General features: G+C 38.1%; 2 protein-coding genes across 2 annotated transcripts in view; both read right to left on the minus strand.

Moving 5' to 3' along the window:
• LOC149539979 (Cyclophilin-like peptidyl-prolyl cis-trans isomerase family protein) overlaps positions 1 to 15,394 on the minus strand; it is a 291,729-nt gene that overhangs the window by 129,971 nt on the left and 146,364 nt on the right. Inside the window, exon 7 of the mRNA XM_089801194.1 lies at positions 2,361 to 2,589. Within this exon, the coding sequence (XP_089657320.1) occupies positions 2,361 to 2,589 (229 nt within the window). The remainder of the gene's footprint in view (positions 1 to 2,360; positions 2,590 to 15,394) is intronic.
• On the minus strand, positions 7,783 to 10,286 carry LOC149539980 (uncharacterized). The gene is made up of 5 exons (XM_089800279.1): positions 10,094 to 10,286; positions 9,761 to 9,835; positions 8,923 to 9,476; positions 8,385 to 8,793; positions 7,783 to 8,177 (listed from the first exon to the last, which is right to left on the minus strand). Exons 1-5 carry the CDS (start codon positions 10,284 to 10,286, stop codon positions 7,783 to 7,785), a joined length of 1,626 nt encoding a protein of 541 aa, XP_089656405.1.

Here is a 15,394-nt window from a genome sequence, read left to right on the forward strand (position 1 = left end):
AAAAAAATGCTGATGAAAGCTCAAGGAATTTCATCAAACAATTCACATGCAAGAGACGTATGACTGATATAGTTTTTCAGCTGGCTTTAAATGACTCTTTTTCAATTTGCATCAATGAGAATCTTGTGCTAGAAGACTCCAAATGGACTACACAATGGCCTAACATGAGTGTGCTACTAATTTTGACAATATTCAGTGCATATATATGATCTAAGCATGAGAAATGAACACCTACAGCCAACTGGCATTTTTACAAATAGTTGGTATGCAAACTAACTAGCTGATAAATAATGATATTGAATTGCTTAAATGACACCAGCAACTATTATCTTCTTAATTTGCAATGAAATTTCTAATACAATGATCATGAAATATGGCCAAGACTTTTGGCATTTACAAGGATTACAAAATGATAATGCTGGTATAATGCACACTTACTATTGAAACTTATAACACCCTAAAAAGCAAAACTAACAAAGGAACTTGGTTGTAAATGGCTGTAATAATTTCCTTCAATGTTGCCCCTTCTGCTTTGCTTTTTCGATTTGCTTTTGCGATTGCTTTTTCGGGTCCGCTTTTTGAACTGCTTTTACGGATTGCTTTTTCAGCCTGCTTTTTCGGTTCTTCTTTTTCGGGCTGCTTTCTCGTATCTGCTTTTTTGAACTACTACCATGTTGAATCTCAAGACCATATCTTTCAATGGCGTCAAGATTTTCAACTTGAAGGGATTTCGTCCTTCAAACTATTGAGACATAATCTCTTGAATCATTTTTTTTTTTAACAACTCAATGCAACTTTATTGGTTGTTACGGCTGATTCATGAGGAAGATTCAGGCCATTTTTGGCATGAATCGCCTGAATCGGCGATTTAGGCGATTCATGCCAAAAAATCGCCAATTACGATTCACGATTCACAAAAACTCAGCTTGGTTGAATCAACTCGCAGAATCGGCGATTCCGGCGATTTTTGGACAATTTTTGGAACTATGCTCTCCATTAACTTAGCAAATTCAATTGACTCTTCCACTGGGGAACCTTACTTGGTACATAAGATCAGCATTTCCTTCTATAGAAATGAGCATTTTTCTAACAACTTCAACCCACTCGTGTTCCATGTGTGGGATTTTTGCTTGAGTCAGCTAGATTCTTTGATTTCTTCATTCACAGCTGGGACTTTAGCGTATGCTTATGCTTCAGCAACACTTCAACTTAGATTTGCATTTCAGCTTTTAGATTATTTTAGTTGATTTCTAGAGTTAATTTCTTCATCTAGCCTCCTTCATTCTTGTTATTCCATTCTAAGAAATAACCCCATTTCACAATCCAATACTTGACGATAATGTTCTCTTTTCCTGGCTTTTGTTCGACATTATTAATAGTAATTTCTTGGGGTACAACATTATTATTCACTTCACAGTTTCTTCTTAGAACACCCTTATTTGTAACATTGCACTATCTATTGTTTATGTACTTTTTGTTCTCTTTTGACATGAAGATGTACGATTATAGTGTCTTTCTAAAGGTCTAGCCAATTTATCTAGTAGTTATTCAACTTGTGTAGCTACAACCAAGTTTCCCCAAATGGAACTGAGTACTTGGTTTGTATTTAATTCTTCTCTAACCTGCTCTTGAACCGTACTTCCCACAAGTACCTAATGCTTGAATAATCTGATTTTCTTTTATTCTCTGGATTGGACAATTCTTGTATATACTAGCGCATTTACTACTCCATCTTGTTGTGTCATCATGAATACTTACTGCTGATTGTAATTTTCTTAAAGCCTAACCTGACTTTCCAAATCCAACAGTGCTACACATAAAATAACGTAATTTAACACTACCAATGCAGCATAAGAAAAGAGAAACAATTAATACCAGATTTGATTGTGTGAGACTATCATAAATAAAAATTTAATCAAGGCAGTGTTAAATTACATGGATTATGATTCAGGGAAGACCGCACATATACCACTGCACTTCCCTGACTGCAGAAGCTCTTTTTAAAGAGCCAACAAGTAGCAATTACTGCTAAACCAGAAAAACTGGATTAACTGTTTATAACTACTTACATGCTATCTCCAACCAACAATTAAAGAACGAAATGAGTTCGGTGCACAAAGATTAATATAATGTAAAATAATATTGTTTACATATGCCTATGTAATATTCCCTCTCACTAAAATAAATTGTGAAAAGAAGACAGACACTGCACATGCAGCTTGGTTTATAATCATAACGCTCATTCAAACCCCAAGGATTCCATCTAGCACATATGCAAGACCAGACAATCAAATGAGTAGGAAAAAAATGCTTGTCTACTGGGAAACTTAAACTAAAACAGAAAATGTAGGCTATCATACCTTTCTTTTCATCTTGTGGCTTGTCCCTCAAATCGCCCAGCTTATTTCTCTTGCCAAGGATTTGTTTTCGCATCCTTGCATCAAAATCTGCTTCATCCTCATCACTATAGCCATCTACATCAGACAATGCTTTCTTGCCCTCGTTTCTCAAAGAGCCTATCTTATTTGCATTGAGAGCTTCTCTTACTGATGTTTGTAATTCCTTCTTCCTCATTGACTCCAAAGAATCCTGCATGCATTGAATTCCTATTTTTTAAGAATATTTCAAGAACAATGCTATTGGAGGTTTCTCAATATATCTGATGCACACAACATAGGAAAAAAACTAATGGAATGAGGGGTGTGAAAGGATGGGCATGGAAACCAGTTCCACATGAGCACAGCCCAAGGCAGGAACAGCACAGAGCAAAACCAGAGGAAGAAAGGAGGCAGATTCCATTCTAAACCCCTACAATGACCCCTGTGGCTATGGAAATAAAAGAGATAACAATAGAAGATACCAAGCTGAATCCAGGAATCATATGTTGAAAGAGAAGCGCAAATCTAAGATTATTGGGTTTTAGCAGCACACAGGAAATTTTGTGAAATGACTGAACAATAAATAAAGATTCAACTAATTGAAACAAATCAGACTCTTTCACTATGACTTTTTGCCTTGTTATTTTCAGTTACAGGAAGAATAGAGAGGAAATTTAGTTGGAGACTCATGACTTTTAGGGCAAACATTGATTTTTGTGAATAATTGGGAGGATTAGAATAAAAGAACCTCTTTTGACAAGGTACAATTCTGGCTGCAGATGTTTGGCTTTAGTACAGATATTTCCAACTGACAATGTTTTTTGGAAACCCTGAAACACCATTGAGGAATGTATGTGCATTTCATATACAGAATGTAAAGAAACCTGTCATGTCCCCAATTTTTGCCCCGCCTTAGTGACAACATTTCTAGCAAGGTTGGTCTATTATCTGGTTCCCATAGGCCAGCAGAGCATAGAGGGAACCAACCCAAGGGCTTTGAGAGTCATGCATGAGATTCCCAAGTACTTTGGAGTAGTAGACAACAGTTTCTTACAATTTAGGAGGGATTCCTAATTTGTAGGGATTGACTAGGAGTGGTCTAGGAGGCATTTAGAAACCTCGGCGAACGTTTTGGAGACTTAGAGTGCATCTCCTATTTTTTAGGAGGCATTCCTATTTTTTAGGAGGAACTCCCAGTACAGTGACAGTTCTCTCAGAGGTGCACACAGTAGGGGAGATTCATTGGGACTCAATTTTGGTTGATTGGGGCAATCTCCTACTTTTAAGGAGCATCCCTAGATTTTAGGGATGGACTACCAATTGACCCATCTTGTTCGGCATCAGTCACAGACAAGTGACAAGGTCAAATTCATGTTTGATTGGTCATTTTGGGCCTTTTGGGACCATTTGGAAAATATTTTAATATATTTAAATATTTCCTAAGTTGGTGATTAAATAAATTAAATAAGGTTAAGTTTTAGCCATTTTGGAGTAATAAGGGATTTTTTGGCCTCATCTGGATGCGCATCCTATGGTGTGATAGCTCGTTGGAAAGGTCTCAAAATTCTCTAAATCTTTCTCTTTGGTCTCAGGGCATTTCAGTGAATGGAATTCTATCTATGAGGAAAAAGGTCATTTTCTAGTAACATGACCACTTTAAAATAAGAAATTATAACATTTTCACTACACAATGCCACTTGGAGACACTTAGGGTTCAATTTGCAATTAAGAGGGGGTTATAAGGAGATGGAAGTTTCAATTCTAAGATTATCTTTTGCATATTGAAAAACTTGTTTTTGTGAATTGGCTCTGAGAGAGCAATTCTTCATCTGGGACGCAAACCCCAGGTTCTGGACTGGCTGAGACGTAGCCCTCAGCAGTTATTGGCATTGGATTCTTCAGATAGTGTGCGTTGCTATCAGGGATAGAGTACACCATTCTTTATTGTGGATTTAGGTTGCAGATTTATGGTTTCAGCGTTACAGATTGATTCTTTCAGCTGGGACGTGATTCCTTGCAGTCTTACGGCTGCCATTTGAAGCAGTTTGGCATCATTGTTGGATATCAGCAACGGTATCTATCAGGGATCTTTCAAAACCTATCTGTGCATGCTAATTTTTGCATCAAGATGGACCCAACCAAAAGCTTGTGACCAGCAGTTGGGATTGAATTTGAAATAAGGACCACCATCCAAAAAGTGCTGTATGAACATCTTGAATTCATCAGTCAACAACAATTGCCATAGTTACTTCAGTACAGATTGCCTGTGTTCGGAGAACAGGCCAGCAGCAAAAGAAATAGAAGTTTCAAGATGTCAAAAAAGAAAGCTTGCAGATAACCTCTATTGCAGTGGAAACATTGGGCAGAAGTAAATCAGTTCAAAATTCTGTCTTATAAAAGTGAAGAAATCAAACATTAAAATGCCTCTCTTAACCATCAAGGCTAGAACACACTAGCCCATAGTGTAAGCTCGCATATTGTCCCCTGGAATAGTACCACTAACCTGAGTGAGTTTCAGAAACACAGAAAACGGAGTAGCAGTAGCTGCAGCAGAGAAGGAAGAGATAGGTCAGATGGCAGAGGATAGTGTGGAAGAAGAAAAGAAGGAAAGGCAATATGCCAGAGGAAAGAGCAAGAAATGGAAGGTGAGGAGACAGCAAAGGCAGATGTTGTAGGAAAATAATTGGACAAGCAAAGCACAACAACCAGAGAATAAGATTTGGAAAAAACAGAATAGCAGATGAAGAAAATTGAGGACTGCATATGAGGAAGAAAAGGACGGATACCCAGCAAGGAAGATGGAGAAATAAGAAATGATGTTGCAGAAGGGAATCAACTCCAAGAGTGCATATAAAATCCCTACCCAAAGCAAAAACTGCCAGAGTAATAATGTGGAGGCGATGAAAAGAAGAGTGTGAAGGGGAAGAGCAAAGTTAAAGAGAATATCAACTCCAAGAGTGCATATAAAATCCCCACCCAAAAAAAAACTGCCCAATAAAGAAAATATTTGTGGAATGAACAAAACTGCCCAATAAGGACAATATTTGTGGAATGTCTGGTTAATTTGCACCCCTGATCAGCATAGGCTACTAAAAGTTCCAGAGAAGCAAAAATCTCCAAAATAACCAGATTATACCCATTTTTTACCAATCTTTCTTGCGGATGATTTTGCACCAAAAAATCTTGTCTTTTTAAAAAATTATTGACTGAAATTATCAACAATTTTTTCCATTTAAATGGCACTTGAACTGTGTTTGATACCTTAATCAATCTCTTGCCCACTTGTGAAATAGCAAAATATTTTCTAATAATTTTGGGGCACAACTACACACACTAGCTCATCCAGGCATGCATAGAAGACACAATTAACTGCAAATTTGTAGGGAATCAGGATGTGGTGTATTTGAATCGAATGCAAGCAATTTTTTGTTGTAACAATGTTCAAATGTATCCTATAAATTTGTTTCATATAAAATAATATTTACACAAAATAGAACCACATGCATACAAATAAATGAAGAAATCTTTAAATAAAATTTTCAACGTGCATATCATAAGGATTTTCCAATTTTAATTGCCAAGATAAAAATCATTAAATCTATCTTATTTTGGTGTTGGGTTTCCATCCAAAGAGATAGTAATTTAATGTAATGACAAGCGAACGAATCATATTCTAAGCTTATACCTTCACTCGCCATTCATACTTCATATTTTGTCTCTACTTTACCATATTTAATTTTATCTATACCAGAGGCTAGGATCTCTGTAAATACCGACATATATTGTCACGCATGGCTTAATTTTGTGTCAAATTATCTACATCAAATGTTAGATAACCTTTTCAACATGTGCATCACAAGGATCTTTCAATCTAAATTAACAAGATTAAAGACATTAAATCTAATATTATTTTGGCAAAGTTTTCATCCAAAGAGAGCATTTTACTGTTATGACAGGTAAATGGTCTATATCTTGAGGTTATATTTTAGCCGACTATGTCTACTTCATATTTTATGTTTACCTTATCATGATTTTACTTTGTGTCAACAACTTTTCTTAATTTTTCGCACAACTGAATCGTTATTGTGAAGATTGGTTGGTTATTTTGTCCAAACAACATATCTATCTTTTCCTGCAATCCGTGTAAATTAGTTCCTTAGAAAGAAATGATCCATATTCTCAGCTAAATGACTTAAATTTGATGCTAATTTAGGCTCTCTGTCATATCATTGATTTATCTAATGAATATGATAATGCTATAGTTTCATGTTTTTCCTTGTAAGAAGTGAAGAGTTAATCTTGTGTGGAGATCATCTTTTGTGTTCATCAAATTTATCATTTTCTCAAATTGTAGTACAAAAACCCTTGGCACATCAGCCCAATGTTTACATGTAACCCAATATTGCGTTAAGATGTCTAATCTTTATGACATGAAAATCTTGGTCATTGTAATTTTGTATGCTTATTTTGATTATTACATATTTATCCTAAAATGTATTGTTTCCATCAAATGTCTTCTACTTCTACTTTAGATGAGTCGGTGCTTTGACTAAATTTGAATGTTTGGTTTATTAGCAATACCTTCAAATTTAAAAAACAATTAGCTTTTATGTTTTTTTCAACATTTTATTAAAAAAGAAAATTTTAAAACCATTATTTTCAAACAATCTTGTACTTTTAGTTTTCCGATGTTTCCCCCAAAGATTTTTGCTGCTATGGCCAAAACAACTTATCATAAACAACAAACCAGATATGAGAATGTTTCAAGCTAATAAACTTTCAAGCCATGAAATTTCAAAGATAACTAAGAAACAATGGAGAAATAGTAATATTGCACCCCAAGTCTCAATGCAGGAAATGGCCATGGGATATCAAAATCATTTAGAATGTCCATCAATTGTGTCAATCAGTGTTACAGGACTCGGACTCGCCTCTGACTCGGAAAGGTCAAAATCCGACTCGGACTCGAACTCGGCGACCGAACTCGGCAAGGACTTGGAAAATTGAAAAACTCATGAAATCCAAAGATTTTTAAGGATTTTAAGATTGTTTCTTGCATCTTTTAGTCAATTAACATCAAATACACAATAATTGATATAAATAGAACCTACTTAATACACATACACAATTTTGCATAGATCGCATAAGTATAAAAGCGAATTTTTGAAGGAAAAAAACTGAATAACCACAATATAAAGTAATAAACATAGTGTCACTCCAATATCAAAGACTCAAATGTCTACAACATTCATGGATTACAAAATCCATGGTATCAAATTCAAAGGTTCAAAACATATATCAAAATAACAACTAGAGCCATCCTCTATGTCCTCCTACGAGTGCGCCTAAGATAAGTCATGGAAGACTCTAGAGCCATCCTCTCTGCCTGTGTCTGAGGCTGACCCTAAACCTCCTCCTCATCCTCATCATCATCATCCTCCTCACGCACATAATCCTCGTCATCAGCCTCAGATCCATCACTCCTAGCCTCAGGGTCCACTCTGTCTCCTCGTGCTCTAGCCTCCTCAACTGCCATCGCTACTGCCTCAACCTCTCGATCCACCTGATCTACCCACTCATCTTCATCACTGAAGACAGGATCATCCACCTTTGTGTTCCACTTTGCATGAGGATCAACATTCTCTAATACAATCGGAGTTGTATCGATGCCAAGGATCTGTCTATGGCGAAGGCGAAGGTTGTAGTGAACAAAGACAAGATCATTTAATTTTTGCATTGCCAACCTATTGCGCTTCTTTGAGTGTATGTGTTCAAAAAGACTCCAATTACGTTCACATCCTGATGCACTAGATGGCTGGCTCAAGATGCGAATCGCAATCCTCTGTAAATTTGGCACCTTTGTGCCAAACATCTCCCACCATGCATCTGAAACAAGAAATTTTTGAATCATATCAATAACTTTGAATTTATCAAATTAAGATGGTAATAGAATTACTATTAGAAATTAGGATGTAGAAATTAGAATCAAAGATTTTTAGTGTTTACCAGGCATCAATGTTGTCCTATTTCTTTTGCACAACTCTCGTGCAAATAAGTCCCCTTGAGCTTTCTTAAATAGCTCAATCTCACGGACTATATCTGTGCTAACTACTGAATTAGGTGACATTCTCTCTATAACATCGTAGAGGCCGCTCCACACCTCATCATCAGCCTTGAAATGTGGGTTGAACTGGTATGCTAGATTAAGGAAGTAGGCCGCTACATGTATAGGCCTGTGAAGTAGATTGTGCCATCGTCTATCAATGACATCCCATATAAGCCCATACCTATCTCGATTCCCTGCAAAAAAAGTGCGGATGGCCTCCTTCACCCTATCCATGCCCTCATAAATGTAGCCCATTGAGGGCTTCTCTCCATCAGTTGTTCGTAGCAGAATAATAAGCGGCTTTACAAACTGCAATCATTATGAAAGTTGGAAAAGAAATAATCAGCTTTAAGTTTCTTTTTTTTTAAATGAACAATAATTTATAACATAATTTCATAAACAAAATAAAGTTGAAATGAGGACAAAAAGGAAAATTACCTTCACAATATCAGCAATAGGTGTCCAAAAAGAGGGCTCGTCAAAAATATGATCAGCTGCAGCAATCCCTGCAGTGGTCTTTGCATATGAGGATGCAAGCCACTCCTCACTAACAAACATACGTCTCAAACCTCCCTTTGAATCAAGCAAGGATTTCAATGTGAGGAAGTTGGTTGCAAATCTAGTGACCCCTGGACGAGACAACTCTCTTTGCTCATTGTGTTTCCTCATGAGGTTGAGGACCCATGTATGATTATATATGAATTTGCATACACTCCTTCCTCGCTCTATAACTATTTTGATCCAAGGGAGTTTACCAAGATCCTCTAACATGAGGTAAATGCAATGAGCGGCACAAGGGGTCCAAAATAGGTGAGGATGTCTCTCCATAAGAAGCTTTCCTGCAGCAACATAATTTGTTGCATTATCAGTAACTATTTGCACCACATTCTCCTCACCTACATCTTTTATCACTTCATCCATTATCCCACAAAGATATTCAGCATTCTTTGTTTTTCCCGAGGCATCAATGGATTTCAAAAAAACCGTGGCACCTAAAGAAAAAGAAACAAATTAGTATAATGATTAATAATGAATCATAATTTATAAATTCAAAATTTATAAACTTAATCACTTAAGTACAAGTTCTACTTCTAAATTTTTAATGTCTAAGACTCTAAGTAGATGAAGAAACAAGAAAGTTGAGGAGTGTTCTACTCCTTCTATCAGTCCAACCATCAGTCATGATGGTGCAACCTTTTTTCTTCCACACCTCACGCTGCTCCGTGATTTCAACTTGTCATCAGCCACTCTTTGGTTCAAAATAGGGCCTCCTAACTCTTCAGCACTAGGGGCTTTGAACCCCGGACCACAAACAGCAACAGCATCGATTCCAATTTGCCAATAAGGGGACCTAAAACAAATAGAATAAAATTTCAAGTTAAACAAATTAGTATATTATAAATAAATTTGAAAACAAAATACAAATTAAAATAAACATATTATTGAAAGCTGAAAGTTAAAAGCTGAAACTTGTAACTTTGAAAGCAAGAGAAGACTTAAATTTAAATTTACATAAATAATTACCTTGCTGCATTGAATGAAATGTTGTTGTAGATGAAGAAGTCCCCAAGCGCCAATTTTGCATAATCATGTTTATCCTTGTTCCAACCCATGCCCTCAAGTGATGGCTGTGAACCTGGAGCCGTGTGTGGAGCAAACATAGAATCAAGTGTCGATTTTTGCTTACGAATGCGAGGCCCAATGCTCACACTCGTAGAAGCAGTGGTATCCGTAGGTGGAGCAGTGGATAATGGAGAGCGAAAACTAGAAGACCCCTGTTGGGCTCCGGCTAGTTGTGCCATTTCTTCATGTTGCTTCTTTTTCAATTCTTTTTGCTCCATTTTTTCCTCTAGAAGAGTTTGGATGTCTCGCATAACATCTTGGGGTACATCTTTGCATTTTTTAGCATCACGTCTAAGTATATGTACTAGGTGATACTTCAATCTATTTATTCCTCCCCCATTATATACCACACCACAATGCCAACATGTAGCAACTCCCTTTTTGTGCCCCGGGATGGCATGTTTCCAAACCTTATCCCTTGCTATTGCACTTGGGTCTGCATTAGGGTTAAATGGAGGCCTATTTCCACTTCCCTCACCTTGTTGTTGAGACATTATATCAAATTTCAATAAGTTACTGTTCGCTGTCAGCCTGCTGCAATATGAATGTAAAAAAAATTATAAGTAAAAAAATAGTAGACTAGTAGTAGAGAGTAGAGACCAAACAAATTTAAACAAAATGAGAAGTGAAAATACTTAAAAAATATGAATGTAAAAGTTTAAAACATAGTATAAAACAACACAAAGAAATGCAACAACAACTTGTAGCTTACCTCTTCAAATTTGCACAAACAATGGAAATGCAAGTTTGTAGAAACCTCCTCCAAATGCTCCCTCAAGCTCCTCTAAATGCTTTAATGCAAGCTAGAAAGATGCACAAACTATTAGCAATCAATACGGGAGACCAAACCGGTTTGTTGATTTCTCTCTCAAAACCCCAATATTCTTCTCTAACTCTTTCCTCTCTCTTGTGAGCACAAGCAAATGGTGGAATGACCTTTTTAGGTCAATAACATGTTATACAAACCAAAAGAATCCAATTAAACAAAGCATTTTATGTTTTTTTTTGCCTTTTTACTTGTTACTCGCCGGCGAGAGTCTTGGCATCGGGACTCGCCAAGTCAGGCGAGTCCATAGACTCGCCGAGTCAGGCAGGACTCGGACAGGACTCGGCAGAGTCCGAGTCAAGAGGCAGTCTGCCTCGGAAAGGTGGACTCTGCCTCTGACTCGCCGAGTCCGAGGCTGACTCGCCGAGTCCCGTTACACTGGTGTCAATAGGCTGATTGATTAAAGGTATGAGAATTGTGTTAATAGCCAGATTTAGAATGTCCATCAATTGTGTCATAAACAACAAACCAGATATGAGAATGTTTCAAGATAATAAACTTTCAAGCCATGAAATTTCAAAGATAACTAAGAAACAATGGAGAAATAGTAATATTGCATCCCAAGTCTTAATGCAGGAAATGGCCATGGGATATCAAAATCCTATAAGGTTTTTTCTTTATCAATCTGATAGCCAGAAATTGAATGTCCATCAAAATTCTGTTAGAAATCTCTAGAGTTCTTCAATTAAAATTCTCTAATCTAAGTTAGATGATGCGTGGGGACTTGAATACAATCATCCTCACTAAAACAGCGACCAAGGAGCAGCAATAATCTCTCAAACATAAAAGACATTGAACAAATTATTACTCACATGGACCTAGTTGTTGTCAAGCCCAAAAAGTAAAAATATACTTGGACTCATGGAATAATAAATAGTGGGGCCAAATGTAGACCTGTCAGTCTCAATGGATTTTGAAATTTATCATGTTGGATTCAAGATCACAGACAAAATGGTATCTGAGACGTTTGGAAGAAATGCACTAGATCAACAACCTTCGCTCTCTCGTGTGAAGGAACTTAAATGGTCAAAGAGACATGTTTAAATTTATGCCAACTTGCAATAAGGAAAATATATTCAGGAAGCTAATTATAGAGTTGTGAGTAGTCAGAGTACAAGAATCAAGATGCTTATTTTGGCAAACTGCAGCTTCTAAAAAAGGTAATCTAGAAATGGATTCCCATTGATTTTAGGAACATATTTGACAAGAAAGCCAATAATTCAAGATATTGAAGCAGTATAAATAGCCTAGATAGAAGAATGGATTTTTGGAAAAAGTTAGTTCAAAAGGCTAAGTCACCAAGGTTGCCCCTAGACCCCCCAGACCAGCCCAGGTTCAAACTGGTCCGTGGTTTGGGGCCAGTTCACTGGCTGGTCCGGGCAGGGTTCGAATTTTTCCCTGCTGGTTCGAACTACTTGGAACCCAATTCAAACCTGGGCTGACCATGACGAAAACGGTGAACCAAGTTCCAACCATGTGAATTTTGAGCCCCGCGGATGGCAAAAATGAGTTTTTTGGTAAAATTTAATAACTTTTTGGCATCCACAACCCTTAAAGATTGGATGCTTCCACTGCTCGGCTTCCACTAGATGATTTTGAAGAATTTGATGCCAATACCATTGTTGCTACTGCTGATCCCATTGGCCTTAGCTTTATTGCTGAATCAACTAATGCCGCAGAAGATGAAGAAGAAGGAGATGATGAAGAAGATGAATATGAAGAAGAAGATGAAGATTGAAGAACTTAGAATATTAATAGATTTTTATTCCATTAGTTGAACAATGAACGTTAAACAATGATACTCGAACTTGATGCTATGATTTATTTTTAATGCTTTGAATTTTTTATGTTGAACTTGTTACTTGAACAATATAATGGTATGATTACTATGACTACAAGTTTATGGTGTTTTTGTTGTTTAAATGTGTTTGTGCTACTATGCTACATTCTAATTTTACCTCATGCTTCATAAGTATGTATATACTATATATATAATTTTTACATGTTTTTGTACTAACGAACCCAAACCCCTTTCCAAGATTTTGACGAACTTGTGAACTGGTTCTCAAACTCCAAACTTAGAACCGAACTCGAACCGGTAACTTAGTCAATAGGGTGAGATGTTGAAAGTTTGCTCAATTCTGTCCTCATAATGGAAGAATTGTAATGGAACAATACTTTTGCATAATTTATTGAAAGGTAGGGGAACAAAATTTTGGATTCTTTTGTCAGCCGATTGGATGGTCCCGGCGGTGTTTTTGTAGCCGACGGAATGATTGTCGTCGGTGTTTTGTATTTTGTAGCCGACGGGTAAATAGTTTGTAGCGAGCATAATGATTGTGGCCGACAGACTCCTTCGGGAAGGTTCGGCAGATAGTATTTATATCTCGTCTGGGATCATTGTAAATGATCTATCATCTACTATCATTAATCTTATCAAGCATAATGTATGTCTGGCATATGTGAATATAATTCTGCTATTTTGTTCCATTGTCTGTATGCGTTGATTTCTTTACTAGTACAGTACACATTTGGCGTCGTTGCCTTATGAACCTGGAAGGTGGGAGGAATGAAGATTAATGCCAAATCAACTTAACAAGGATCGGAATAACGTCAAGGGCAAAGATGGAATCCGTACTGCACAAGAACATTTAATTCTTGCACAGCAGGCAGACCGCCGACGGAGATTCCAGAAGATTGCTGACGAAAACAGGAATGCAGAGGCATTGTTGGAGGAGACTCGACAACAGGTGGAATTGGTGGAAGAAGCACGGGAGGATTTTTGAATTTCTGTTCGTCGAGGGAAGAGAATCTAGACGGAAGAGCATTGACTCGCACGGCTCGGAGTGCCGACAGAGCAAGAGCGTGGAGTGAACTCTTCGTCCAAGATATACTTCCGAAGGGGACGACTTCAGAAAACCCTTCTTCACCAAGGTTCACAGTGGTTGAGTCTGTCGGTGTAGAAGTGCAGTCCGCCGGTGTGGGAGACCAGTCCGCCGAAGTGCAGTCCGCCAGTGTGGGAGACCAGTCCGTCGAAGTGCAGTCCGTCGATGTGGGAGTGCAGTCTGCTAGTGTCGCAAGACTGACCAACGCTTGTTTACAAACACCAATCGTGATGGCGTTACCAAAAGAGAAATTGCCGAAGTTTGATGGAGATGGTATTACTGATCCCATCCGACACTGTAAAACATGTGAAACGATCTGGAGGGCAAATGGCATAACTGATGAAGACGACTGGATGAGACAATTTTCGGCAACCCTACGGGGCGTGGCAATTGATTGGTTTACTAGTACAGATCCGCAGAAGCTGGACAATTGGAATAACATTAAAAAAGAGTTTCTGGCTGAATTTCAACTGTTGCGGGACGATAATGAAATTGTAACAGAGATCTTCAATACCAAGCAAGGAAAGAACGAGACTGTTCGCGAGACAACCTCTGTCGCAGTCTGTGGGACGATCTCCGTCATTGTCCATGGGACATCGGCCTCCGCTAGAGGAGTCATGAGGACCGAGGCATGGCACTGGCCAAACGGCGTTATAACTGTCAAAAAGGTAGTCAAGTGCGCCGAAGTTGACAGTTGAGGTGGGGTAAAGAATGTGGACCCACTACCCGCTGCCTCACCGCCAACTTTGTTAGTCGTCAGGAGACGACTTTTCTCTTTGGGGGGGATGGTGTCAGCCGACTGGATGGTCTCAGCGGTGTTTCTGTAGCCGACGGAATGATTGTCGTCAGTGTTTTGTATTTTGTAGCCGACGGGTAAATAGTTTGTAGCAGACATAATGATTGTGGCCGACAGACTCCTTCGAGAAGGTTCGGCGGATAGTATTTATATCCCGTTTGGGATCATTGTAAATGATCTATCATCTACTATCATTAATCTTATCATTAATCTTATCAAGCATAATGTATGTCTGGCATATGCGAATATAATTCTGCTATTTTGTTCCATTGTCTGTATGTGTTGATTTATTTACTAGTACGGTAAACATTCTGGCAATCTGTCCGCGGGTGTTAAAAAAGGCCTTACGGGCAGTCTGTCCGCGGGTGTACAAAAAGAAAAGCCGCACAAAAAGCAAAGGCCCCGCGGACAGTCTGTCCACGGGTAATTGAAAAGCAAGGGCCCGCGGGCAGTCTGTCCGCAGGTGTTAAAATTTCTCCAGTTTCGCTGTCCGCAAAGACTTCAAACCAAAAATTTCTTCATTCCTTCATTGCTAACCGTGCGCAAGGTGGTGTCAGTTGCCATTGGAAGGTGTTTTCAAGGCCGCAGGAAGCTGACTTTGTCACCACCAGAACACACCTCGGCAGGTTGCTCTCTAAATATCTGCTAAGGCCCGACAAATCTCCATCACTACATGAGATGGTTGCACAGGTGCATTTCTCAACGTCCCTAATTTCATCAAGGGTTCACTCTCCACCCTAAGTTTTGCCAATTGGTAGTCTTGGGATTGAGAGGGGCCGG

The sequence above is a fragment of the Cupressus sempervirens genome, chromosome 9 (assembly GCF_028749045.1).
Source record: "Cupressus sempervirens isolate cs-2001-9-10 chromosome 9, ASM2874904v1, whole genome shotgun sequence".
In the NCBI taxonomy this organism is placed as follows: Eukaryota; Viridiplantae; Streptophyta; class Pinopsida; order Cupressales; family Cupressaceae; genus Cupressus; species Cupressus sempervirens.

Bases quoted from the DNA above. Each gene is read 5' to 3' on its own strand.
- LOC149539980 (XM_089800279.1), bottom strand. From the start codon at position 10,286: ATGGCACAACTAGCCGGAGCCCAACAGGGGTCTTCTAGTTTTCGCTCT. The intron at 9,836-10,093 runs GTTGGAACAAGG...TATTTGTTTTAG, and splicing joins GCCATCACTTGAGGGCATGG to GTCCCCTTATTGGCAAATTG. The intron at 9,477-9,760 runs GTTAGGAGGCCC...CTTTTTCTTTAG, and splicing joins AAAGCCCCTAGTGCTGAAGA to GTGCCACGGTTTTTTTGAAA.